The 27322-nt window shown below is 47.8% G+C and overlaps 1 protein-coding gene across 2 annotated transcripts in view; it reads right to left on the bottom strand.

Annotated features, from left to right (window-relative positions):
- The window catches only part of TSPAN15 (tetraspanin 15), a 66295-nt gene extending 41642 nt beyond the window's left edge, over nt 1-24653 (bottom strand). Inside the window, exon 1 of one of the 2 annotated variants that reach the window (XM_029201211.1) lies at nt 24526-24653. In XM_029201211.1, coding sequence (XP_029057044.1) covers nt 24526-24555 — 30 coding nt within the window. In that variant the 5' untranslated portion in view covers nt 24556-24653. Of the gene's footprint in view, nt 1-7824; nt 8018-24525 lie in introns of those variants that run through there. The other variant, XM_029201210.1, reaches the window with a different exon arrangement.
- Between the last annotated feature and the right edge of the window lie 2669 nt (nt 24654-27322).

Below are 27322 nucleotides of genomic sequence, written 5' to 3'. Positions count from 1 at the left end.
CTTCCTCCCTAATTTCCTCCTTAGCACCTATCACAACTATGTTTATTTACTGGTTTGTCTGACTAACCTGTCTCATTCATAGTTGTTTCCTGGTAACTATCACAATGCCTGGTATACACAGTAGGCATTAAATAACTATTTTGTTGACTGAATAAGCAAACGGTCCCCACCCTGGAGGGAATGGCAGATCAAGACTGGAATCTCCTGCCTTCCAGAAGATGTCGATTCCAACCCACTCACATCCAGAGGTGCTCTCTGGGAAAGGTTTATCTTCTCAATCCCCTGTGTCCGGGGCTTACCCAGAAGACATCATTCCCCTGTATATGCAGCCAACTGGTATGGAAATTGCATTATCAGTCCCTAATCTGGTTGACTCTAAGCCCCACCCCAGGTTGGCATTGTGAGTCACGGAGAGAGAGGAGGCACCGGGCAAGGGAAAGGAGAAGGGCAGGTAGTTACTCCTGCTCAGGAACGAACAACCAAAGGCAGCGAGGTCCCAATCCACTCCTACAACTTAAAGCAACCCCTCTCTTACAGGAGGGGGCAGGTTCATGCACAGAAGCCTCGACTAAGCACAAAGAAACTTTCTCGGGGCCTTACTTGCTCATATGGAAAATGAGTTCATTAGAAGGTTCTCCAAATCCCTTCCAGGACTGTCTTCCTGATTCTCTGGATTTTCAAGGTCCCATGGCCAAGCTGGGGGAAGGGAGGACCTCTCTGGGCCTGAGGCCTGAGCCCAGCGCCAGGTCATCTCTGACAGCCCATGAGGCACGGTAACCGCTTCTCCAGTATGAAGGCTGCCTCACTTCCTGCTTGAGTTTCCCTATTTTCTCTTTGAAATGCTTGCCTAGAACACGAGGGAAATAGACCTGCCCGATCAATCAACACAATAAAAAAAAGTTAAATATGTACATATATGTACAAGGAGACGTCCAAATGGGTATTAACCCCAACAATGGTTCTCTCTCAGTGGTAGAATCGAAGGTGACTTTTATTTTCATCTGTGTACTTACCTGAATTGCTCGGAATTCTTTTTAAACTATGTGCACATATTATTTTCACACAAACAAAGCTCTTTTCAAAACTTAGAAATTCCTGCTATGGACTTCCCTGGTGGCGTAGTGGTTAAGAATCCGCCTGCCAATGCAGGGGACAAGGGTCCGATCACTGGTCCGGGAAGATCCCACATGCCACGGAGCAACTAAGCCCGTGTGCCACAACTACTGAGCCTGTGCTCTGGAGCCCGCGCGCCACAACTACTGAGCCCACGTGCTGCTACTACTGAAGCCCGCGCACCTAGAGCCCATGCTCCGCAACAAGAGAAGCCACCGCAATGAGAAGCCCGCGCACCGCAACGAAGAGTAGCCTCTGCTCGCCACAACTAAAGAAAGCCCGCGCACAGCACCGAAGACCCAATGCAGCAAAAAAAAAAAAAAAAAAAAAGGAAATTCCTTCTGTGCTTAAGTGAGAGGCCAGGTATTTGGCTCCTTCCAGGAATGCTGTCTTCCACCTACACCTTGAGCCCTGACATGTGGAGGGACTACCACGGGGTAGGGGCTGGGGGTACAATGGCTGGTAAAGGTCACAGTGACCCCATGAAGAAAGTGAGGTCAGGCAACCGGGTCCTGGTCTGGGTCTGTCACTAACTTGCTGTGGGGTCTCAGATACTTGCTTCCTCTCTCCAGGCCTGTTTTCTCCTCAGTAAAACAAAAAGGTCACACTAGAGGTTCCTTCAAGGGCCCTTCTAATTCTCAGCGAGTACCAAGAAGAATAGAGAGGAAGGTTGGGAAAGAACGGCTAATCCTTAAGTAGCTGGTGTAGTGTTTATCATGTGCTAGGCACTGCTCTAAGCTCTTCCTATAATTAATCCATTTAATGGTCTCAGCAACTCTCAGGTAGGTTCTGGTGTCACCCACTTTACAGATAAGACAACTGAGGCAGATGGAAGTTAGTGCCTATGTCACTCAACCTATAAGTGTCAGAGTTGGGATTTGAACCCAGATAGCTTGGTACAGAGTCCACACTCTTCACCATTAAACTTTAGGGAAAAATAAAGCATCACAGATCAAACTATGATAACGGGGCCCATCCTTGGAGAGGGCAAGAAGAGTTAATATTGCCTCTGGCATTTATAACCTTCATCACCTATCCACACCCACTTCCTTCTCAATCATCAACACCCCTCAGCCCTGACACCATTACCCAATTGAAAACCCTACCTCATTGTCAAGACAACAGGTGCTTGCCAGAGAGCCAGTGTCTCCACGACCAGTAAAGCCCACTTTGCAAATTCAAGGCGTCAGCAAACCTGACCACTGCTGGCTATACACCCAGTTCAGCCTCTGATCCAGGTACTCATATCTCCAATCCTTGCTTCCAAGATGCAGGTTGGGACTCAAGTGCCCCAATGCAACAAGCTTTCCCTGAGCACCTACTGTGTGCCCAGCTCCAAGACCAGCATTTGGAAGAGGATATGAATGAGCTACACCCCTGACCTCCAGGAGCCCACAGTCCAGTGAGGAAAAACAGTCATGTAAACGGATCTCTAGGATACCCTGTGGTTGGTGCTATAATTAGAGATGTGTCCCCAGTGGGCTAAGGGCACATGTGTCAGAGTGATTCACCCATGTGGTGGGAAGAGGAGGTTCCAAGGGCCTCTGGGTGAGCTCCTTTCTCACTGAACTGGGAATGAGGAGACGTGGGGGCTAGTGCCAGCTCTGCTCAGTGACCTTGAGACACACCCCCTCTGAGCCCCGAGGTCACCCTCTAAAAATGAGAAGGCCCCCAAGTGTGGGACAAGAGGTCACTGTAAGGGGTTCAAGGTCATGTTCATATTGACTCATAGACTGAGAAGTTTTCATTGCTCATTTCCCTTCTGATCTTTCCAATCTCATCAAGGAGCAAATCTCAGCTTCAGTGTCAGTTTGTCTTTACGCCTCTCAAACACTTGCCAAACTGCTTTTGAACAACCAGGGCAAGCCTCAGGTTTGCAGCCTACAGCACCCACAGTATCTAGCTAGGATTAAATAACTTGTTTTGTCTTCCCTGCACTATATTTACTGTCATATTTACCTGCTTTTTTTTTAACATCTTTATTGGAGTATAACTGCTTTACAAAGTTTTGTTAGTTTCTACTGTATAACAAAGTGAATCAGCTATATGTATATATATATCCTCATATCTCCTCCCTCTTGCGTCTCCCTCCCACCCTCCCTATCCCACCCCTCTAGGTGGTCACAAAGCACCTAGCTGATCTCCCTGTGCTACGTGGCTGCTTCCCACAAGCTATCTATTTTACATTTGGTAGTGTATATATGTCCATGCCACGCTCTCACTTTGTCCCAGCTTACCCTTCCCCCTCCCCGTGTCCTCAAGTCCATTCTCTACGTCTGCATCTTTATTCCTGTCTTGCCCCTAGGTTCCTCATAACCATTTTTTTTTTTTTAGATTCCATATATATGTGTTAGCATACGGTATTTGTTTTTCTCTTTCTGACTTACTTCACTCTGTATGACAGACTCTAGGTCCATCCACCTCACTACAAATAACTCACTTTCGTTTCTTTTTATGGCTGAGTAATATTCCATTGTATATATGTGCCACATCTTCTTTATCCATTCATCTGTAGGTGGACATTTAGGTTGCTTCCATGTCCTGGCTGTTGTAAATAGTGCTGCAATGAACATTGTGGTACATGACTCTTTCTGAATTATGGTTTTCTCAGGGTATATGTCCAGTAGTGGGATTGCTGGGTCATATGGTAGTTCTAGTTTCAGTTTTTTAAGGGACCTCCATACTGTTCTCCATAGTGGCTGTATCAGTCTGCATTCCCACCAACAGTGCAAGAGGGTTCCCTTTTCTCCACACCCTCTCCAGCATTTATTGTTTGTAGATTTTTTGTTTGTTTGTTTATTTATTTATTTATGCCTGTGTTGGGTCTTCATTACTTCACGCAGGCTTTCTCTAGTTGTGGCGAGCAGGAGCTACTCTTTGTTGCGGTGCCCAGGGTTCTCACTGCGGTGGCTTCTCTTGTTGCAGAGCATGGGCTCTAGGCGCGCGAGCTTCGGTAGTTGCGGCACGTGGGCTCAGGAGTTGTGGCTCGCGGGCTCTAGAGCACAGGCTCAGTAATTGTGGTGCACAGGCTTACTCGCTCCACAGCATGTGGGATCTTCCCGGACCAGGGCTCGAACCCGTGTTCCCTAAATTAGCAGGCGGATTCTTAACCACTGCGCCACCAGGGAAGTCCCTGTTTGTAGATTTTTTGATGCTGGCCATTCTAACTGATGTTAGGTGATACCTCATTGTAGTTTTGATCTGCATTTCTACCTGCTATTTTTGATGAGGAATATTGGTTCCCCAATGGCAGTGGTGATATAAAGCCTCCTTTTAAAAATAAACTTAAGTTTAAAAAGTGAATCAGCTTAAAGTAATGTAATATTACATGTAAACAATATTATAATAGTTACAGCCTCTACGTATGGCTATTTGAACAACATCTATCAACATTTTTAATGCACATACAAAAACAGGTGAAGCTGTTCTGTGCTATTAGACATCCCAATAGTGATTACTACTGGTGAGAAGGGGTAGCGACTGGCAGTGGACACAATGGGAGTTGCTGGCTTCTTCTGGTCCATTCTGCTGGTTGACCTGGGGGCTGATCATACATTGGTGTTCACTTTGTAAAAATTAATCAAGTTGTACACACTTATTATGAGTGTATTCTTGTATGTATATTATATATTCATATACCCTTTAACCCAGCAATTCCACTTTTAGAAATTACCCTGAAGACATACACACATATGTGCAAAATGACACGTTCGAAGATGCTCACTGCGGCACTGTCTGCAGTAACGAAAGATTGGAAACAACCTGAGTTCCCCAGCTGGAGACTGATGAAGTCTATTTTGGCCTAGCCTACAGTGAATTCTATGCAGCCATCAAACAGAATGAGGCAGCCCCTAGCAAAGCTCCAAATTTTACGCAGATTTAAATTTAAGTGAAAAGGTAAGGGCAGAGCTGTGTATAGTATGCTACTTTATGCAGGGGGAGCAAAAAGGAATATATAACATATGCACATGTTTGTGCCTAGGACATCCTGTGCCTAGGATTGCATATCAGAAAAGAATCATAAGAAACTCGTAACAGAGGCCTCCTCTGGACAGGGCAGGCCAGGAGAGAGGGATAGGAGGAAGGCTTATCACTGATGACGATTCTTCTATACTTTTAAATGTTGTACAGTCTCCTTGCATTTCCTATTTGATAGTAAGTTTTAAAGCAAAAAGCCCTATAGAAGGTGCATGGCTATGGTAAAACTTATGGCTCCTTAAATACTGAGATGAAAGTGTTGGCACTTTGGGCTTATAAAGCAAGTAACCCTTGGCCCTACTCCTCCTCCCAAGGGATGGAGACGATAGGCTCTTCTGTAATGGCTTCCAATTAACAGCAAACCCAGTCTAGGACAAATTACTTAAACTGGGCCTCCACCCTGCAGTCAAATTCTGGCACCTGGAGTTGCCCTGGCAGGTGGCTGAGCTCTTGGCATGCCTAGGGAGATTTTTAAGCACAAATACCTGCAGGGATGGGAAGTTAACGATTTGGTAAGGCAATCTCAGGTGGCTGGAAAGGAAAGAGTCTGAGTTCTGAGTCCCACCCTGCTCCAAGAGAGACAAAGCAAAGGTCACAGAGTGGTCTTTTCTCAGGGCTGCAGGGGACAGTGACAGGACAGGCCTTGAAAATTCGAGTTCCGTTTTAACTGTGCAACTTTCTTTTTTATAGTCCTTGGTTTCCCCACATGTCACTGTTTCCCCACATCACTAACCCCAAAAACAATCCAATGAAGTGTGGGGCAGGGTATCAGTTATCCATTTTACAGATGGAAAAATGGAGGCGCGAAGAGGTTAAGAGACTGGTCAGTGATTATATATCAAGAGAAGGGGTGAAGCCAAAAAAGTAATCCCCACCTTCTGACTCCTGGTCTTCCCCTATTTTCTCACCTCTCCACCCATCAACCTTAGCCTTCTTTCTTTCAACTCTGACCTACAGAGAATGAGCGTCTGAGGCCAGACGAACAAGGAAAAGGCAAGAAAAACCCAGAATCAGAATCAAAGAGCCTACGAGACCATCTAACTCAGCCGTTTTTAACCCTGACCACACACTAGAATTACCTGGGGAGCTTAAATAAGTTTAAATAAATACATAGGCCAGGGCCCAGGTAACTGTAGTGTTTTTAAAATTCTGTACTTGATTCTGATGCAACTTTGAGAACCACTGAATGACAGCTCAAATCACCCCCATCCAGTTCCACATAAAACCTTCTGCCTCCCTGGAGCCTCCATCAATGGGTCTGTGCTCCATCCTCCGGCCCCCACACATACTGCTCTTCTCTCTTCCACATTACATAGTCAGAGAATTGGACTGGGAGCTGGGCAAGTCAATTAACAGCTCTGAGGCCCCAAACATGGAAATGACTTGCCTAAGCTCTCCCAGTGATTCAAAACAGAACAAGACTAGAATCTGGATCTCTTGACTACCAGGTAAGGTCACATACACAGAGGGGTCACAAGGAAAGCCAGGCTTGATGGCAGATCTAACAGTTCCTGCCAGCAGAACAGACCCAGTGAGGGCTGAGGAGAAGACCAGGAGTGTGCATGTGTTTTGAGGCAGAGGGGTGTCAGGTACCTGGGCAAGTCTGCCCTGTGGGGAGGGGTGTCAGGTACCTGGGCAAGTCTGCCCTGTGGGGAGAGGTGTCAGGTACCTGGGCAAGTCTGCCCTGTGGCATACTGGGGGTAGGGGGCTATTCTAGAGTGGCAGGGCTGGCACTGGCCTGTAGAAAGATGTCCTCATTTCTACAAGGGGGCCCAGCCTAGTCTGAAATCTCCATAAAGAAATCCAGTCTATTGGGGCAGCTTACCAGGAGGGCCCAGCTCCCTTGCCCATAATAATAATGGCTGACACCTCTTAAGCTCTTCACTGGTCCCTGTGCTAAGCAATGTACTTGACCTGTTTCATTTAATCTCCACAACCATTCTGAAAGTTGAGTATAATTACTGTCTCCATTTGCAGACCGGGAAACTATGGCCTAGAGAGTTGAAGTAACTTCCCCGAGATCACGCCGCTGGAAAGTGGTAGTGGCAGGATTCGAAGGCTGGTTCATGTCCAGCCACTACCACCCTGCCCCCAACAAGAGAGAGAGAAGGTTAAATGCAGGGGCTTTTTTAAGTTACTGAGCACCTGGGAGCAGCCGGAGACCACACGTCTGGTGGAATCCTCCTTTCACCAAAGAGGAAATCAAGGCACCTGGAAAAGCATCTTGCTCAGGGGCATCGGCAAGTAAATCGTGGGGACAGCATAAGGAGTTCAGGTCTCCCGACTCCGGACAACAAAGCCCGACCACTTCTCCGCAGACGGATAGAGAGACGAACTCAGTAATACCCGGCAGGTGGGGTGAGCGCGGCCAAACGTGGTAACCACAGCCTACGGCACCAGCGGAAGCGCAGCGGACTCGCAGAACCAAACTGCTGGTCAGGTGCACACAGGTGAGCCAGGCGGAGCTCCTTCGTGTGGGAGCTCCTTCGTCTGAGACGTTGCCACCAAGCTCTAAGGCTCCGCACCGAGCCGCTGAAACTCAGGCGGAGCTGGAGCAACCATAATTTCCTAGTTCACAAGGAGAGTGGGACGAGAATCCAGGAGTGCGCTTCTGCCCCTCCCTGGAGCAGACAAGACTGGACCCAGCCCACCCCCACCGCCGGCTCAGCGTGTGGGTGAACAAGGGAGTGCCGACTTCCCCTCCCATGCCGGGGCCCGACTGGGGTCACTCACCCAGAACACCGTGGAGTAGATGACGAGCGAGAACTTGAGCCAGAGATAGGAGAGGCGCGCGCAGTAGCGCACCTGCTCCGAGTCTCCGCGGGGCATCCTGGGGGTCTCCCGGGCTGGGTCCCTCGCGGCCAGCAGCCCCACCTGAGGCTGCCTGCCCGGCTCCCCGCCCCGCCACCGGCGCTCACTCGGGGACTGACACCGGCGAGCCGCAATCACAGCCCCGGCCCGGGCCCACCCAGCCCCAGGGCCAATGGGCGCTCTGGGAGGGGGCGGGCTTGGGGCGGGGCAGCGGCCTGGACCCAGAGGAGGCCGAGGGAGGGGCGGGGGCGAGGGTTTTGCGAAAGAGGTCGCGTGCAGCTGTGGAAGCGCCTGTACTCAGGCACGTTGGGGGCCGTGGGAGAGTGTGTGCAGAGGGGCGCTAGGGAGACAGCTAGAGTGCTTCATTCAGGGTACACAGAAATGCTCGCTTTCCACTGTTGTCAAGAGAGAAGACTATGGGAAAAGAGCAGGAATTTATGGCTAAGGTGTTAAAGTGTGCAAATGAGTGTGCAAGGCATGCATGGAATAAGGAAGTGGAGTTCCTCAGCCTAAGGGGGTGGGAGAGCCGCATCTAGGAAGGTGCTGCAGACGAGGGAGCGGCTCGGGGCCCTCGTGGAGCTGAGGCCCGCAGTTTCCTTTTGTAACAGTTTGGAGGCTTTTCCCCAGGTCTCTGAGATTCCCCTTCTCTGCGGCCAGGTGAGATCCCAACCCTGCCCCAGTGGCCTCCTCCTCTGAGAAGCCCTCACCCCCTCACCCCAACTCAGGAGCCCCCTCCCTTGCACACACTCAGCCCAGCTCTGACCCAGCTTCTTCGCACCCAGCCTTTCCCCTGCCCGGGGTCAGAATCTGTCTTCCTGGCTGTGAGTCTGTCTCCCACGGCCCCTGCTTGACTCACTGCTATTTCCTTTCCCTGCAGGCCTAGCTCAGCCTGGGACTTGGGAGGCTGGCAATCAGTGTTTGTGCCATTCAGGAATTAAATGTGTGGCCCAGAGGTTGTGAGCTCATGGCAGCGCTAGGTGGGGTCCCTGGTGGTGACTGCAGGAATGGCACACTTGTCCCAGTCCCCTGCCCTGGACTCCCAAGCCTCCCAGAGAGAAACAGAGACCAGGCTGTCCCAGCCCTCAGGGCTCTGCCATAGAAAGAAGAAAGTAAGGTGGGGGTGGGGAGGGAGGCAATGCCCTGCCCAGGGAGTTAAAAGGAAGCCAGTTTCCTGGTACTAGGAAGCGAGCCTTGCAAGGTTGGGTAGAGACTTGGAACCAGGAACTGCTGAGGGTCACCTTCAAATGAATAACCAGGGGCTAAGAAGGCATCCTACCCCAAGGTTAGAAGTCATCCTTTCTGTCCTTTAAGGAGGAAGAAATTAAATCTTTACCCCTCTTTGCAGGACTACCTTCCCTCACCAGCCCCACAGAGCCAGGCTTACACCCACTCATGGAGGTGCTCATCTCCATCCCCAGGAGGGCTAGCTCAGCACCTTGCCCTAGGAGGGGTTGTCTGTCTCCCTCTCCCTGGGGGTTCGCCTCCTAGCCTCCTTCCCCACTCCGGTTTTCTTTTAGTTGCCCCCATCTTAGTCCTGACCTCTCTAGCTAGCTGCACGCTCTCCTCTTTCAAATCTTCCCTAGTGACACACACACATCTGAGTGGTCCCTCTCAGCTCTCCCTGAGCCCCTAAACGATGACGCCCTGAGGGATGAGGCTGAGACCCCCCCCCCGCAGAGGGAGCCTGGAGCTCTTTGGGGCTAGCACAGCCTTTCCCGGGCTCCTGGGCAACTTCGTTGTCCCTCCCACCCCCAACCTGACCCCAAGCACTATGGGCTGCTCCTCAGACACATCTGCAAATACTGAAATCTCAGAAGAAGTAATGACCTATTTTCAATTTTTCTCTCCTTTTGCCAGAACCTCTGGGCTGGGGGTCAGCAGGCCTGGTGCCAAGCCTGGCTTTGCCATTAACTTTGTTAGAATATGTGGCATAAATAGTATGACACAGAGGTGGGAGTGTGACCCTTGCTGCAGCTTCGAACCACGTGGTGAGCTTCAAATGTATCCTGATATCCAAGCCCCACCCCAGTCCAGTTAAGTCAGAATCTCCACCAACCGGGGCCTGGGAATCAATATTGTTGTAAAGGTGCCAGGTAATTTCTAAAGTGCAGCTATGACTATCACCAAGTCTAGAGGTAGTCATGAGGGTGAGGTGGTCGGCCAGAATTTATCAGAAAGGCCACAGTCCAGAGGGCTCTAAGCTATCCAGTGGTGCACTGGTCAATGTTTAATAACTGGCTCTCTGGTTGGTGGGGTGGGCAGGGAGACCCTGTTGCCACTTTCCATAGTGTAAATACTTCCGCCATGTCTGAGATGTACACAATCACACCCAATCAGCTCAGCACAGCCCTGCAGCTCTCCCTCTCTCAATAATGATTAGCATAGAGAGCGCCATAATGAATGTATCAGTGAAATTCATGGCTTATTAATTAGCACAACAGGTATTAGAAATAAGCTATCTTTTGGTGAAATTACTGCCGGCATACCTTGGAGATATCGTAGGCTGGGTTCCAGACCACTACAATAAAGCCAATATCGCAATAAAGTGAGCGACAGGAATTTTTGTTACCCAGTGCATATAAAAGATACATTTATACTATACCACTGTCTACTAAGTGTGCAATAGCATTATGTCTAAAAAAGCAATATATATGCCTAATTTAAAAACAGTCCACTGCTGGACTTCCTGGTGGCGCAGTGGTTAAGAATCTGCCTGCCAATGCAGAGGACATGGGTTCAGTCCCTGGTCCAGGAAGATCCCACATGCCATGGAGCAACTAAGCCCACAAGCCACAACTACTGAGCCCGCGTGCTGCAACTACTGAAGCCCAAGCACCTAGAGCCTGTACTACACTACAAGAGAAGCCACCACAATGAAAAGCCCGTGCACCGCAACGAAGAATGGCCCCCGCTCGCCACAACTAGAAGACCCAGCAACGAAGACCCAACACAGCCAAGAATAAGTAAACTTTTAAAAAATAAAAATATAAACTTTTAAAAAATACAAAATAAATAAAAATACTTCATTGCTAAAAAATGCTATTCATCATCTGAGCCTTCATCGAGTCATAATCTTTCTGCAATAGTAACATTGAAGGTCACTGATCACCATAACAAATATAATAATGAAAAAATTTGAAATATTGCAAGAATTACCAAAATGTGACACAGAGACATGAAATGAGCAAATGCTGTTGGACTTGACACAGGGCTCCCACAAACCAATTTGTAAAAAAACGCAGTTATCTTCAAAGCACAATAAAGCGAAGTGCAATAAAACAAGGTGTGCCTGTAGCATTCGAGATATGTAGATTGGCTAAAATGATGAGGGGCACCATCCATTCCCTCTTCAGAGTAAAAAAAAAAAAATCTCACTTAAGGATGATGCACTGGGCTAAATCCTTGAGGCATCCCAAATCCTGAGGGATTCTGGTTGCCTGATGTGACCATCTGTCTAGCTGAATCCTGCATCTAGAACGTTGTGTCTTTCTTGAGTGGACCCTTCATGCAAGGTGACAGAGCACCTAAAAGGACAGAGGGCTGAGCCTTCACTGACTTTACAGAACAGACTGTATGAACCGGTTTTGTGGCTTCCTGCTAGTAAATGCTTGTTGTATACATATTTGTACGGGTAGCAGAATTTGTTCTGAGATCGATTATCATGATAATCCTGGCAGGGAGATTGTAGGAGGAAATAACTAACCTTCACCTTTAGCGGCTACTACTGCTTATGAAAATGAAACCTACGGATTGTACACAATCAACTTGGCTCTCATAAGTTTGCATCCCTGCCTCTGCTTCCCCATCTGTGAAACCATGAGGCTGGACTGTTTTTCTTCTACCTAGTTCTAACAATCTTAGCTATAGTCCTCACAGACAAATCAGTCAGCAAATGTACACTGAGCTTCTACTATGACTCAGGCCCTGCCCCAGGCTCTGGGGATACAGCTGTAAACAAGAGAGACAAGAGCTTCTATTCTTTTCTACTGGGGCAGGGGAAGGGGGGGTGGGGGCGGGGGGGCAGGGACATGCAACACACATGACAACTACTACATGAAAAGGGTAATTTCAGGTACTGATATGTGCTAAAGATGCGGGAGGAGAGCTTCTAGTGGAAGAAGCAGCAGGTACAAAGGCCATGAGAGAAGAAGCAGCTTTGAGAGGGTCCATGTGGCTCATGCAAGGACCTCGGGAGAGTAGAACGGGGAGAGATCAGAGGCATAGGAAGAAGCCTCACAGCTTTCGTAAACAGTGTAGATTTGTTTCCAGTTTTAGTGAGGGCCACTGGTAGGTTTTAAGCAGGGACGTGATACTGAATGTGATTTAAGCTTTAGAAGGTTGCAGCTGGGACTTCCCTGGTGGTCCAGTGGTTAAGACTCTGAGCTTCCACCGCAGGGGGCGCAGGTTCGATCCCTGGTCAGGGAACTAAGATCCCACATGCCGCATGATGGCCATAAAATAAATAAATAAATAAGAAGGTTGCAGCATGGAGGACAGACAGGAGACAGGGCTGGGGGTGAGGAAGGCTGGTTAGGAAGCCCTTGCACAGTCTCAGTGCAAAAGGCTGTGGACTAGGGGTACAGCACTGGAAAGAATGACAAGTGGCTGCACTGGGGATATATCTTGGTGATAAAACCAACAGAGCTTACTGACAGATTGGGTGTAGAATGTGAGGAAAAGAGAAATCAAGATACTCCCAAGTGCTTTTGCCTTGAGCAACTAGGTAAATGTTGCTGTCATTTACAAAGGTGAGGGAGGTCACAAAGAATGCTGCTGGGGGGAAGTGGGTCAAAAATCAATTACTGGGGACTTCCCTGGTGGCGCAGTGGATAAGAATCTGCCTGCCAATGCAGGGGACATGGGTTCGACTCCTGGTTCGGGAAGATTCCACATGCCACGGAGCAACTAAGCCCATGCACCACAACTACTGAGCCTGTGCTCTGGAGCCCGTAAGCCACAACTAGTGAGCCCACGTGCCACAACTACTGAAGCCCGCGTGCCTAGAGTCTGTGCTTCACAACAAGAGAAGCCACCACAATGAGAAGCCCGTGCACTGCAACGAAGAGTAGCCCCCACTCGCTGCAACTAGAGAAAGCCCGCACGCAGCAACGAAGACCCAACTCAGCCAAAAATAAATAAAATAAGTAAATTTTTTAAAAAAATCAATTACTGGACTTCCATGGCAGTCCAGTGGTTAAGACTGCACTTCCACTACAGGGGGCACGGGTTCAATCCCTGGTCGGGGAACTAAGATTCCACAGGCCACATGGTGTGGCCAAAAAAAAAGAAAAAAGCTTTCCTTTAAAAAAAAAATCAATTACTTTGTTTGGCCATTTAACTTTTTGAACTATCTTTTCAAAATCCAGGTGGAATTGTCCAGGGAACTCAGAGGTGAGGTTTAAGCTGGATGATATAAATTTGAGAGTCATCAGGTCAATTTAAATCATGGGCCTATGTGAGATCATCTAGGGAGAAAATGTAGCAAAAGTAGAGGGACAAAGACAGACCCTGGGGCCCCTTCCTTTGAGAGGAAGAGAGGCTGGCAAAGAAAACAGAAAAGGTACAGCCAGTGAGGTAGAAGGAAAATGAGGCCAGAAAGGTGACAGGGATGCCTAGAGAAGAAAGGGCTTCAAGAAGTTAAGAGACACACCATTGTAAAGCAATTATACTCCAATAAAGATGTTAAAAAAAAAAGAAGTTAAGAGATGCTCAACAGCACTTAATGTCCTGGGAACCCCCCTTAATACGCTGAGGCTTCAACTATGTTCTGAGAGGGCGGCGGGGGATGGGTGGCACAGAGCAGAGAACTGACCATCAGCTTTGCAAGATGTGGGTCACTGGTGACTTTGATAAGAGCTCTTTCAATGGAACAATAGGAACAAAATCCTGATTGGAGTGGATGGAGGAGAGAAAGGAAGGGAAGAAATGGAGGCGGTAAGTGCAGACAACACAGGGAAGTATACACTAGCAGGCAGGTGTACAAAGCCGTTCACGTGGGAGTGCATACGTGGACTTCTTCCCAACCCACCAAACAGCCTCCCAGGCCAAATATGCATGAGTTAGCACCTATGTGGAAGAGTTTCAATGGTCAGGAATTTCAGCAGCTTCTTCATCAAGAGATAGAATCTGTTTCCTTACCTCTTGAATCTATGCTGGCATTCTGACTTGCTTTCACCAATAGAATGTGACAAAAGTGAGGTTGGTTGAGTTCCAAGCCTAGGAATCAAGAGCCTTGCAGCTCCTGCTTTGGTCCCTCTTGGAATGACACTGCCATGGGAACAAGTATGAGCTAGTTGGAGAAACCACATGAGATAGAAGCAAGGTTCCTGGCTGACAGTCCCCAACCACCAGACATGTGTGTGAAACCGTCTTAGACCATCCAGCCCATCCACGCCACAGCTGACTGTATCTATGTGAATGAGTCCAGGCACCAGCAGCTGAACCCAGCCTAAATGTGCCAACTTAGAGAACCAATTTAGAGATTGTTGTTTTAAGGCACTAAATTCTGGCATGGTTTGTTATACAGCAGAAGATAACTGGTACATTCTTAGAGTCAAAAAAATTCTTTAAACTCAAATACCCATCTCCTTTTTTCCTCTTCTTCCAATTCTTCCCCCAAAGTACTGCATTTTTGAGTCTATATATTTCTTCTTGAGGAGAGACTTTTGTTATCCTTCAGGTTTTCCTTGACTCCTTTTAGTGCCATCTCGTGGCTCAGAATTTAGGCCACTTCTCCTTCCCATCTCATCTTAACTCTCAAGGATCTCCATTTATTCTTGACCAGTTATTTATTTAGCATCAGGCACTGAGCTGTGGGACTTCACATAATCACCTCTTTTGTATATATATATATATATATATATATTTTTGGCTGCGTTGAGTCTTTGTCGCTGCATGCAGGCTTCCTCTAGTTGCGGCGAGTGGGGGCTACTCTTCGTTACAGTGCACGGGCTTCTCATTGCGGTGGCTTCTCTTGTTGCAGAGCACAGGCTCTAGGCACAAGGGCTTCAGTAGTTGTGGCATGCAGGCTCAGTAGTTGTGGCTCGCGGGCTCTAGATCGCAGGCTCAGTAGTTGTGGCGCACAGGCTTAGCTGCTCTGCAGCATGTGGGATCTTCCTGGACCAGGGCTCGAACCTGTGTCCCCTGAATTGGCAGGAGGATTCTTTTTTTTTTTTTAACATCTTTATTAGAGTATAATTGCTTTACAATGGTGTGTTAGTTTCTGCTTTATAACAAAGTGAATCAGTTATACATATACATATGTCCCCATATCTCTTCCCTCTTGCGTCTCCCTCCCTCCCACCCTCCCTATCCCACCCCTCTTGGTGGTCACAAAGCACCAAGCTGATCTCCCTCTGCTATGCGGCTGCTTCCAACTAGCTATCTATTTTACGTCTGGTAGCATATATATGTCCATGCCACTCTCTCACTTTGTCCCAGCTTACCCTACCCCCTCCCCGTATCCTCAAGTCCATTCTCTAGTAGGTCTGCATCTTTATTCCCGTCTTGCCCCTAGGTTCTTCTGACCATTTTTTTTTCTTTTTCTTTTTTAGATTCTATATATATGTGTTAGCATACAGTATTTGTTTTCCTCTTTCTGACTTACTTCACTCTGTATGACAGTCTCTAGGTCCCTCCACGTCTCTACAAATGACCCAGTTTCGTTCCTTTTTATGGCTGAGTAATATTCCGTTGTGTATATGTACCACATCTTTATCCATTCATCTGTCGATGGACACTTAGGTTGCTTCCATGTCCTGGCTGTTGTAAATAGTGCTGCAGTGAACATTGTGGTACATGACTCTTTTTGAATTATGGTTTTCTCAGGGTATATGCCCAGTAGTGGGATTGCTGGGTTGTATGGTAGTTCTATTTGTAGTTTTTTAAGGAACCTCCATACTGTTCTCCACAGTGGCTGTATCAATTTACATTCCCACCAACAGTGCAAGAGGGTTCCCTTTTCTCCACACCCTCTCCAGCATTTATTGTTTGTAGATTTTTTGATGATGGCCATTCTGACCGGTGTGAGATGATATTTCATTGTAGTTTTGATTTGCATTTCTCTAATGATTAATGACATTGAGCATTCTTTCATGTGTTTGTTAGCAATCTGTATATTTTCTTTGGAGAAATGTCTATTAAGGTCTTCTGCCCAGTTTTGGATTGGGTTGTTTGTTTCTTTGATATTGAGCTGCATAAGTTGCTTGTATGCTTTGGAGATTAATCCTTTGTCAGTTGCTTCATTTGCAAATATTTTCTCCCATTCTGAGGGTTGTCTTTTCATCTTGTTTATGGTTTCCTTTGCTGTGCAAAAGCTTTGAATTTTCCTCTGGTCCTATCTATTTTTGTTTTTATTTCCATTTCTCTAGGAGGTGGGTCAAAAAGGATCTTGCTGTGATTTATGTCATAGAGTTTTCTGCCTATGTTTTCCTCTAAGAGTTTGATGGTGTCTGGCCTTACATTCAAAATCCATTTAGAGTTTATTTTTGTGTATGTGTTAGGGAGTGTTCTAATTTCATTCTTTTACATGTAGCTGTCCAGTGTTCCCAGGACCACTTATTGAAGAGGCTGTCTTTTCTCCACTGTATATTCTTACCTCCTTTATCAAAGATAAGGTGACCATATGTGTGTGGGTTTATCTCTGGGCTTTCTATCCTGTCCCATTGATCTATATTTCTGTTTTTGTGCCAGTAACATACTGTCTTGATTACTGTAGCTTTGTAGTATATAGTCTGAAGTCAGGGAGCCTGATTCCTCCAGCTCCGTTTTTCTTTCTCAAGATTGCTTTGACTATTCGGGGTCTTTTGTGTTTCCATACAAATTGTGAAATTTTTTGTTCTAGTTCTGTGAAAAATGCCAGTGGTAGTTTGACAGGGATTGCATTGAATCTGTAGAATGCTTTGGGTAGTAGAGTCATTTTCACAATGTTGATTCTTCCAATCCAAGAACATGGTATATCTCTCCATCTATTTGTATCATCTGTAATTTCTTTCATCAGTGTCTTATAATTTTCTGCATACAGGTCTTTTGTCTCCTTAGGTAGATTTATTCCTAGATATCTTATTCTTTCTGTTGCAATGGTAAATGGGAGTGTTTTCTTAATTTCACTTTCAGATTTTTCATCATTAGTGTATAGGAATGCAAGAGATTTCTGTGCATTAATTTTGTATCCTGCTACTTTACCAAATTCATTGATTAGCTCTAGTAGTTTTCTGGTAACACCTTTAGGATTCTCTATGTATAGTATCATGTCATCTGCAAACAGTGACAGCTTTACTTCTTCTTTTCGGATTTGGATTCCTTTTATTTCTTTTTCTTCTCTGATTGCTGTGGCTAAAACTTCCAAAACTATGTTGAATAATAGTGGTGAGAGTGGGCAACCTTGTCTTGTCCCTGATCTTAGTGGAAATGGTTTCAGTTTCTCACCACTGAGAACGATGTTGGCTGTGGGTTTGTCGTATACGGCCTTTATTATGTTGAGGAAAGTTCCCTCTATGCCTACTTTCTGGAGTTTTTATCATGAATGGGTGTTGAATTTTGTCAAAAGCTTTCTCTGCATCTATTGAGATGATCATATGGTTTTTCTCCTTCAATTTGTTAATATGGTGTAACACGTTGATTGATTTGTGTATATTGAAGAATCCTTGCTTTCCTGGGATAAACCCCACTTGATCATGGTGTATGATCCTTTTAATGTGCTGTTGGATTCTCTTTGCTAGTACTTTGTTGAGGATTTTTGCATCTGTGTTCATCAGTGATATTGGCCTGTACTTTTCTTTCTTTGTGACATCTTTGTCTGGTTTTGGTATCAGAGTGATGGTGGCCTCGTAGAATGAGTTTGAGAGTGTTCCTCCCTCTGGCAGGCAGATTCTTAACTGCTGCACCACCAGGGAAGTCCCTCACATAATCACCTCTTAATTCCCCACCACCCATGGAATTTGATGTGATGAATTCCACTTTACAGATGAGGAAACTGAGGTTCAGAGAAGTAAACTGACTTTTATCCAGCGGGAAGTTCAAATACTCTGAGCCAGCAAATGATGTGCTTTCTACTGAATGCAGTTGTGGCCCCAGCTACACTAGAATGAAATGTGTTAACTACGTGCCTTAAAAAGCAACGAGAAATAATACACAACAGCGCAAACATTAAGAGTTCAATACTGATCAGAGCTGAAACTTTACATAGTGTTATTGTGTGTTTCTGCAAAATAGTAGTTCTGTGAGCTTTTACGTGTTTCCTTAAAAAGAATCTATCAAAAAAGTCTGGGAAATGTTGCAGGACTTTTTCATATCCTTTAACATGAGAATAGATATTGTTTCTCTCCAGGAGGAAAGATGGGGATGCAGCTTTTCCCAACTATATTTGACTGCACAATCCTATTTCCCCCAGACAACAGCTGTTAACATCTCAATAACTAGTATCTATCAGTGGCTTGGGGCACATGGCACATTCAGTTTTAAAACTGGGACAGTCCCTAGAAACCGTAACAGTTCACCTGGGACTGAGGGGTTTCCTGGGATCTAGGAGTTTGGGTGCTAAAACCAGAAGAGTCCTGTGCAAAACCAGGACAAGATGGTCATCCTATTTCTTTCTACTCTTCCCATGATCTCACAGATGTTCAGAAGGGACCAGCCAGTGGTGTGAGGGCTTCAAACTGTGCCCTCAGAGGAAAAGTCAGAGAAAGGGGAAGGGAAGACTCAGAGGATAGGACCAGTGACTTCAGCTATCTGAAGGTTATCATGGGGGAAAGAGGAAAACTCATTCTAAGGGATCCCTTGGGATAGGAGTGGGACGAAGGGGACCTGCTGAAGGTGAGTCAAGCTCCCTGAAGCAGCACAGCTTCGTGAAAAACATTTGATTCACAGTCAGGGGGCAGGTTACATGCCAGACCTACCACGTGCAAGCCAACTCTGAATGAGGATACTGGGAACTTTCGTTACCCTCCTGGGACACCAATGCCATCTGTGAAACGGGATGCTTCAAGGTAACCAAATGAAATTATCAAGCACTGTACCTAGAACAAAACAGCTCCTAAAGAACTGAGGCAAATCTGCCCACAGCTGGCCTGCCTCTGTCCAGTCCAATGGGGACCAGTAGACATGGAGGGGGCCAGGCCTCGGAGACCACCAGAACCCCTTCCATCTCTTCACAGCCCACGTGCTGGCCCTGAGCCTGGCATCCACCCTCCTAGGACATTTATCCTCTGGCTGGTTTTCTCCTTCAAAATTTTTGGAGCCACCTGCCAGCGCTGGGAGGTAGGCTGGATAGGTGTTTGTATGCCCAATTACAAATGAGAGAACAGGGAGGTTAGGATATTTCCCCTGGCCACAGAGGGAATTAGCAGTAAACCAAGGCTGACAGTGGTGATTCAAGGAGTACCCGAGCTGGGAGGATCTTCAGATATCATTAGGTCCACCCGCCTCATAAATGGACAGAGGAACTCAAGCTCAAAGAAGGCCAGAATCCTGCTTACATCTACCTATTTATGTTTTATGCCCTTTTCTGCATGTGTGCTATATTGCACAATAAATGTTTTTTAAAAAGAAAAATGTTCCCTTTTATTTTGCATTTCCCTGATTAGTGAGGTCAAGTGTATTTTTACATGTTGATCAGCCATTGGTGGTTCTATAAATTTTCTGTTTTTATCCTTTGTACATTTTTTAATTAAGTAATAGATTCTTTTAAGTGGGCAATGCCAAGGGCTGACAGACTGAGAAAACGCCATTCCCATCTCTTCTCATAAGAGAGGGGCCCTTCTGGAGGAGATTCCAGGCTGGCCTCACAGAGCTTTGACAGAGGAGAAGTCTCCACCTGTAGGGGTTGGTCTCGCTGGGGCCCAGCCAGGGGTTCTGGGAAAGCACCATGGGAACACTGGCTGCTGGGCCAGGCCTGTGTGACTCACTGGGAGCGGTAAGTGCCAGCCATCAGGGCGGCAGCAATAGCTCCACCTGTCACTCGGGAGGGCAGGGCACCTGCTTCTGGAAGGCTGGGTGCTGCTGGGGAAGGGGAGCCTCAGAGGAGGTGGCCGGGCCCCCAGGGTGGTCAGAAGGTACCAGGAATAGGCCTTGGGGGACACAGAAGTGGGGTCTGGACTTGATCTTGCAGCTATTGAGGAAGGGGTGTAAGGTTTTACACTCAGAAAACGTACATGGATCTGCTGGCCTATGCCAGGAAGGTTAACAGGCCACAGCATCCTGCCCTGTGCTGGTTGCTAGGGGACCCCCTTAAAGGTAGACTGCCCAGTTTACAGCTGACAAAGTGCTTTCACCCACTTATTAGAACCCTCACCACCCCCAGATTTACTTGGATATCGCCCCCCTCCCCACTCGGTTGCCGGCAGGGGCCATCTCACCACCTGGTATCTGGGGACCTGGGGGCGGGTGCTGGGCACACGTAGCTGCTCATTAAACACGGAAGCCACAGGTCAGCTGTCCCTCGCAGCGCGGGCCGGCTCTGCCTGCAGCCCCGTTCAGACTGCAGGTTCCGTCCTCCCCCGGGCTCCCACCAGAAAGCCAGTCGCACAGACATTTGAGGAAAAACTTATCCCGGGAGGAGCCCGTTCTCTTCTCCCAGAAACGCCGACTCCTTTCTCCTACTTCCGGTATTTCCCCTCAGGCCATTTCAACTTCCTCTTTCTCGTTTGCTAAGCAAATTCACACCAGCTGCAGCACCTACATTCTGTCGTACGTTCCCAAGTCCCCCTGTGCCCGGCTCAGAGAAAACAAAAGGCCTTCCACCAGCAAAATGCCATTTTCTGTTACAAACATGTGTTGACTGAAATGTGGTTTTTTTCCTTTTCTGTGGGTCATCAGAATCGCTCTGTGTGGGAAACAAGACGAGGAGGATACTTCTTGCTTCACTCACGAGGAGACACAGTCTCGGAGTGTGCGCCCAAAGTCACACAGCCCTTCAGGGTCCGCGCAGGAACTCGGACCCAGGGCTGGTTTCCACCTCCTGCTCAGCCTCCTCAAGCTTCCCTCCAAACCCTGGAGCAATGCTGGCTCCCTCTCTGCCCCAGCAAATTCCCTGAGATTTCACGAGGACTGCAGAGAAAGCAGGCTGGTCTGACTTCTGGAGGGTCAAGTAGGGGCTGGGGAAAAACACCATGAGTTTAGGCTGCTAAACAGTAGTTAGTTCTAGTGCATCATAAATGTCATAGGAACCTGCATTTAAAGTCAGCTAGGGGGGCTTCCCTGGTGGCGCAGTGGTTAAGAATCCGCCTGCCAATGCAGGGGGCGTGGGTTCGAGCCCTGGTCCGGGAAGATCCCACATGCCGTGGAGCAACTAAGCCCGTGTGCCACAACTACTGAGGCTGCACTCTAGAGCCCGCGAGCCACAATAACTGAAACCCGTGTGCCCAGAGCCTGTGCTCCGCAACAAGAGAAGCCACCACGATGAGAAGCCCAAGTACCGCAACGAAGAGTAGCCCCCGCTCGCCGCAACTAGAGAAAAGCCAGCGTGCAGCAACGAAGACCCAACGCAGCCAAAGATAAATTTAAAAAAAATTTTTTTAAATAAATAAATAAAGTCAGCTGGGGTGGAGGGAGTTATGGAATTCTTCTAGTAAAGGATCTCATCTTCCTCTAATTTTATTCTCTTGTGAAGCCAAAACAACTGTCCCCAGAACATCCTCCAATTCAATACCGCTTATACATTTTTTTTTTTTTTGGCTGCGCTGCATGGCTTGTGGGATCTTAATTCCCCGACCAGGGATTGAACCGGGCCACAGCAGTGAAAGCGCGGAGTCCTAACCACTGGACCACCAGAGAATTCCCCTGCTTATACATTTTTTTTAACATGACCCAGAACTGTAGTTTACGTTACAGCCCAATGTACATACAAAACACAAAACTGAGCAAAAGTTGCATGAAACAAACTCACCCTTGCCGCAGGATGCGTTCTTATATTTTCTATACTGTCCCTTTTAACACTAGTCATAACCCACTGTTTGAAATCACTAATTCAAACTCCTGACAAAATGCCTCCAGAGAAGCCCTACCAGGCCTGTTTTAGCAAACAGGTAAGTCGCACCTGGATTTATAACATTTGTTTGTACAGAGTGTACCCAGGTATTAAGCAAAAGCCAATCCTTTATAAACTGGGCTGAAGTGAATCCTGAGATTGCCTTGATTGAGCAGTGATTGCACATCCCTTACCCCCTCCCCCTGCCTGCCACCCACTCTCTGCGTGACATAACCCGGAAGCCAGGAAGGAGTACCTGAGGCCGCAGGGAGCCCCTACATCTCCAAGGGCAAGAGCAGGTTTGGGGCTCCACCCTCCTGAGCTACAGCTGAAGGGCCAGAGGTGGGAGAAGGGGCACAGCCTCCTTTCGGCACCAGGTAGAAGGGACTTTCTGGTTCCCAGAGGTGACCTGCCCCCACCCCCGTGGAACCCTAACTCTTCTCAGGGAGGGGCTGCTTCTGCCTGCAGGCCGTGTGTGGTCCTGGGGGCCTGCGCCGCCCAGCTGACCACCACGGAGCGGGGGGCAGCACTGGTGGACTGATGGGTTGCAGGTGGCCAGCGAGCCTCCAGGGATGCCTAGAGTGGACAGAGGCGAAGGAGTGACTGTTTGCCAGACCTTTCCTTCGCCAAAGGCCCAGGAGAGCATAAACTGCTGTGTCTTCCACCGCTTACTGGCTTGGTCCCTGTTCTAAACATGTCAACAGCCTGGCCTCTATGGGGACCAAGGGGGAAAAAATATGAGGAAGGAAAGAAAAATCACACCTATTTAAAAGGACTCAGGGGCTTCCCTGGTGGCGCAGTGGTTGGGAGTCCGCCTGCCGATGCAGGGGACACGGGTTCGTGTCCAGGTCCGGGAAGATCCCACATGCCGCGGAGAAGCTGGGCCCGTGAGCCATGGCCGCTGAGCCTGCGCGTCCGGAGCCTGTGCTCCGCAACGGGAGAGGCCACAACAGTGAGAGGCCCGCGTACCGCAAAAAAAAAAAAAAAAAAAAAAAAAGACTCAGTAACATAAGGGAGGAAGCCCTAGGTGAGCGTGTTAAGTAGAAGTAGCAAGAAAGAGAGGACTTCAAATAAAGAAAAATTGGTTATGGGAAGATGCAGTTGGAGGACACACAAAAAAATTCCTGCTAACTAAAAAATATGACTTTCTTTTTTTTTTGTTTCTTTTGGCCACGCTGCGCAGCTTGCGGGATCCTAGTTCCCGACCAGGGATTGAACCCAGGCCCTCGGCAGTGAGGGGGCACAGTCCTAACCACTGGACCGCCAGGGAATTCCCTAAAAAGTATGACTTTCCAATATAACAATTTAATAGAGACAGTCAGGAATGGGAATTGAGTCTGGAAGACAAAGGGAGAGAAGTACCTCACAATTCAGAGCAAAAAACACAAAGAAGTGGAAATCAGAAGAAAAAGATAAGAGATGTGGAGGCCAGATCCAGGATGAAGAAATGTAGCAGATGCCGCTGACTGACTAGCTGAACCCCGTGCCCAATCTCCTCCTCCCTCCTCTGACTCCACTATGGAGGCTGGACACTTACTACCAGCTTCCCTTGCTATATGACATTGTTCCAGCCCATGAGACATAAGCATCCAGAAACACTTTTGTCTTTTCTGATATAAAATGCATATGCAATTAGTGCCGCACTTTTTTCTCCTTTCTTCCTAACTTGACTGCAAACACAGTGCCTGGAGCTGCGGCAACCGTCCTGTGACCACAAGAGAGAGGCCAAGAGAATTGAGGAGATACCAGCCCAAACCCTGACGTTGTCAAATGACAGAACCCAAGCCAGCAGCTGCCTACCCAGTGCCTTGTGAAGTGAGGAAAATAAGCAACTATTCAAGTCATTCTTCACTCAAATGTTCTGCTACTTATACCTGAAAACATTCTTACATAATATGAAAATAGAGAAATTATAGAAGAAAAGTTCCCTGTGAAGAAAAACTTGTGCTTTCAAACTGAAAGGACTCACTGAGTACCATATTTAAAACTGATACTCTTTTATACACAGGGTATAAATTGGCAAATTCCTGAATTCCACAGAGAAAAGAGAAAAAGCTACAATCTTCCAGCAAAGAGAATAGGTTCCTTAAAAGAGTATCAAGCAGGGCTTCCCTGGTGATGCAGTGGTTGAGAGTCCGCCTGCCGATGCAGGGGACACGGGTTTGTGCCCCGGTCTGGGAAGATCCCACATGCCGCGGAGCGGCTGGGCCCGTGAGCCATGGCCGCTGAGCCTGCGTGTCTGGAGGCTTTGCTCCGCAACGGGAGAGGCCACAACAGTGAGAGGCCCGCGTACCGCAAAAAAAAAAAAGAGTATCAAGCAAACATTAGATTCTTCATTTTTAGCTCTTGAATCTAGACCACAGAAAAGCAACATCGGTAGATGATTGAGAGGAAATAACCATAATCTATGATCAGCTTTAAATATGGGGTATTTTCCATAGTCTCAAGGTCCCTCAGGAATTATTAGCTATGGCTTGGGCATTTCAAACAGAAAACAGGAAAACACTGGCTTTAAGGGTATTAAGAACAAACATCTTTATATCTACATCCACATTTAAAGAGAAAATGCTTTTCTTTATGCTTCAAACACTGTAAACAGATAAACTGCAAAAATAAAAACCTGGGGCAATATTCAAAACCATAAGATTAATAAAACTTACCTCTCGTGTTGTTGTGAGGATTGGTTCCATTAATGTTTCCACTCAGTGAGGAAGGGGGTGGTGATAGGGAGGGAAGGCAGACATTTGAAAAAGCAATAACAACACAGAGTGGTTAAGTGTCGAGGGGAGGAGCAGTTGCTTAGATCTGTCTGTTCCAGAAAGGCTTCCAGGAGGCAGCAATGTCAAAGAGAGGCCTGCCAGGGACTTCCCTGGTGGCACAGTGGATAAGACTCTGTGCTCCCAATGCAGGGGGCCTGTTTCGATCCCTGGTCAGGAAACTAGATCCCACATGCATGCCGCTACTGAGAGTTCACATGCCACAACTAAGGACACACGGGCTGCAACTAAGGAGCCCTGGAGCCGCAACTAAGGAGCCCGCCTGCCACAACTAAGACTCAGTGCAACCAAATAAATAAATTTTAAAAAAAGAAAGAGAGACCTGACAGATTAAGTGGAGGCTGCCCAAGTGAAAGTGTGTGGAAGAGGGTCTCAGAACAAGGGAAGAGTAGTTCCCAAATTTGGCTGCAAACTGGAACCACCTGGGGATTTCTAAAAAGCACTGATGGGGCTTCCCTGGTGGCACAGTGGTTGAGAGTCCGCCTGCCGATGCAGGGGATACGGGTTCGTGCCCTGGTCCAGGAAGATCTCACATGCCGCGGAGCGGCTGGGCCCGTGAGCCATGGCCGCTGACCCTGGGCGTCCAGAGCCTGTGCCCCACAACGGGAGAGGCCACAGCGGTGAGAGGTCCGCGTACCGCAAAAAAAATAAAAAATAAATAAAATAAAAAGCACTGATGCCTGCCTCCCACCCCCATAGCTCCTGCTTAATTGGTCTGAGGTGTGACGTGGCATCAGGCGTTTTCAAAGCTCCCCAGGTGATTCTAACGTGCAGCAAAGTTTGAGAACCACAAGACTTGAGGCAAGAGCCTGTGGCTCTCAGTAGATTGAATAGGGAATTGGAGGGGGGAGGACAAACAGTGGGAATGGAGAGAAGTGGATGGGTTAAGATTTAGGATGTAGAATGGATGCGAGTAGGCGATAGTGGGGAGAGAGCGAGGGCAGAAGTTGCTGATGGTGATGCCCCGGTTTCAGGCTTGGGGAACTGGGTGGATGTGGTCAGTTTTCTGAGATGCAGAACACAGCAGGAGAAAGGAGTGTGTGCGGGAAGACCTGCTGATTAGAGATTATGCACACTTATTACAAGGAGGTTTGGCTCGGTAAATCTTAACCCCGGCCATGGGTATCGTTATCATCAACATCAATCATCATTTGAGACCGAGAGGCTGCTTGAAGCCCTTGTGTTCACCAGGATTAAAGCAATGATGTCCTCAGTGTCGCCATCTGTGTATGACAGGCACTCAGGCAGCCGGTGACACACGTGCAGGGGACGGACCCAGGACCTTGGCCCAGGTAGGAACGGGGGTGGAGGCGAAAGATCAGAGATGATCTCCCTTAGTCTCAGGCCAGGATCTCCAGTGATCCCCATGCTCAGTCCAACCTGAATGAGGGTGTCCTTTGGATGAGCTGCTGTTTCTGCAAAGTGCTCACGTCATGGAGGGAGCCCTGAGGAAACAGCACTGCATGGGGAATTTGGAGGCTGGAGCTCCAGACACAGCTCTGTTAGTACTGGCTGTCTGACATGGAGTGAGTGCCTTACCTGGGCATCAGTGTCCTTATCAGGACTAAGTGCCCCGGAGGGCTAAGACTGTATCTGTGTTGATGACCACAACAGTGGCCAAGACTGACATTCTCTGCCCTCCAAGGAAGAGACAAGGGGCAGCTCCCATGTCCTCCAGAAAAGCTTCCATGTGCCAGTGAGGAGTAGAGAGCAAGTATCCAGGGAGGCTTCCAGGAGGAGGCAGCATTCCATCTGGGCCCTAAAAGGATTCATACATAGTGTCTGTGGCAAGACACCCCACCCTTGGAACATTCAGGACAAATTTGTCATCTCAGAGAAGCCCTGTGGTAGGAGAAGAAAGTGTGTGGGCTCTGGAGTCAGACAGATCAGGCTTTGACTGTTGGCTCCCCCAACTGCATGACCTTGGGCAAGTTCTTTAACTCTTCTGAGCATATATTCCCATGTGTGAAATGGGGATATAATGAAATAACAACAGCAAACTCTTATTTAGCCCTATGCGCCAGGTACTGGCACAAAAACAGTCCCATGAGATAGGACAACTAGTCCCACTTGACAAATGAGGAAGATGAGGCATGAAGAGGTTATATAACTTGTTCAATCACCAGGCACATGGGCACGTGTGTGGTGCACAGCTATTGCTGTGACCACAGAGATGATAGCTGATGGACTGTACTGGAACAGGTGAGCTCATTGGCAGAGCTCAGTCTCCTGGGCAGGCCAGTGTCCAGAAGAGAATTTCAAGAGATAGAAAGTGACATTCTCCAGCAAGCATTAAGAACAATGCATGATTTGTGACCACATCATGATACCCCATGGTCCCTGGGACTTCCTGAATATGGTACCACATGGGTAAGGAAAAGGCAAGGGCTCTTAGAACTGGCTTCTTCCCACCAGCCCCAGTGAGTCCCACAGTGCCAAAACCCAGTTGGGTCCTGAAGAAGGAAGACACTTCCTCTCCCAACTTCCCATGTAGCTAAGGGTGGTCATGTGACCTTGTTCTGGCCAATAAGATATAAGGGACATCTACTGGGAGGGTCCTGGGAAAGATTTCCCTCCCTGACAAAAGAGAAAGACCTGGAAGGGGAGTTCTTTTCCTTCCTGCTCCCTTCCTGGGATGGGAATGCTGTCACGTAAGGACATGATATTTGGAGCTGTTGCA

This window comes from Monodon monoceros, unplaced genomic scaffold (genome assembly GCF_005190385.1).
Source record: "Monodon monoceros isolate NGI ecotype Baffin Bay Population unplaced genomic scaffold, NGI_Narwhal_1 Super_Scaffold_4, whole genome shotgun sequence".
NCBI classification, from domain to species: Eukaryota; Metazoa; Chordata; class Mammalia; order Artiodactyla; family Monodontidae; genus Monodon; species Monodon monoceros.
Note: the sequence above shows the minus strand (reverse complement) of the source record. Positions and strands in the feature narration are given on the sequence as shown.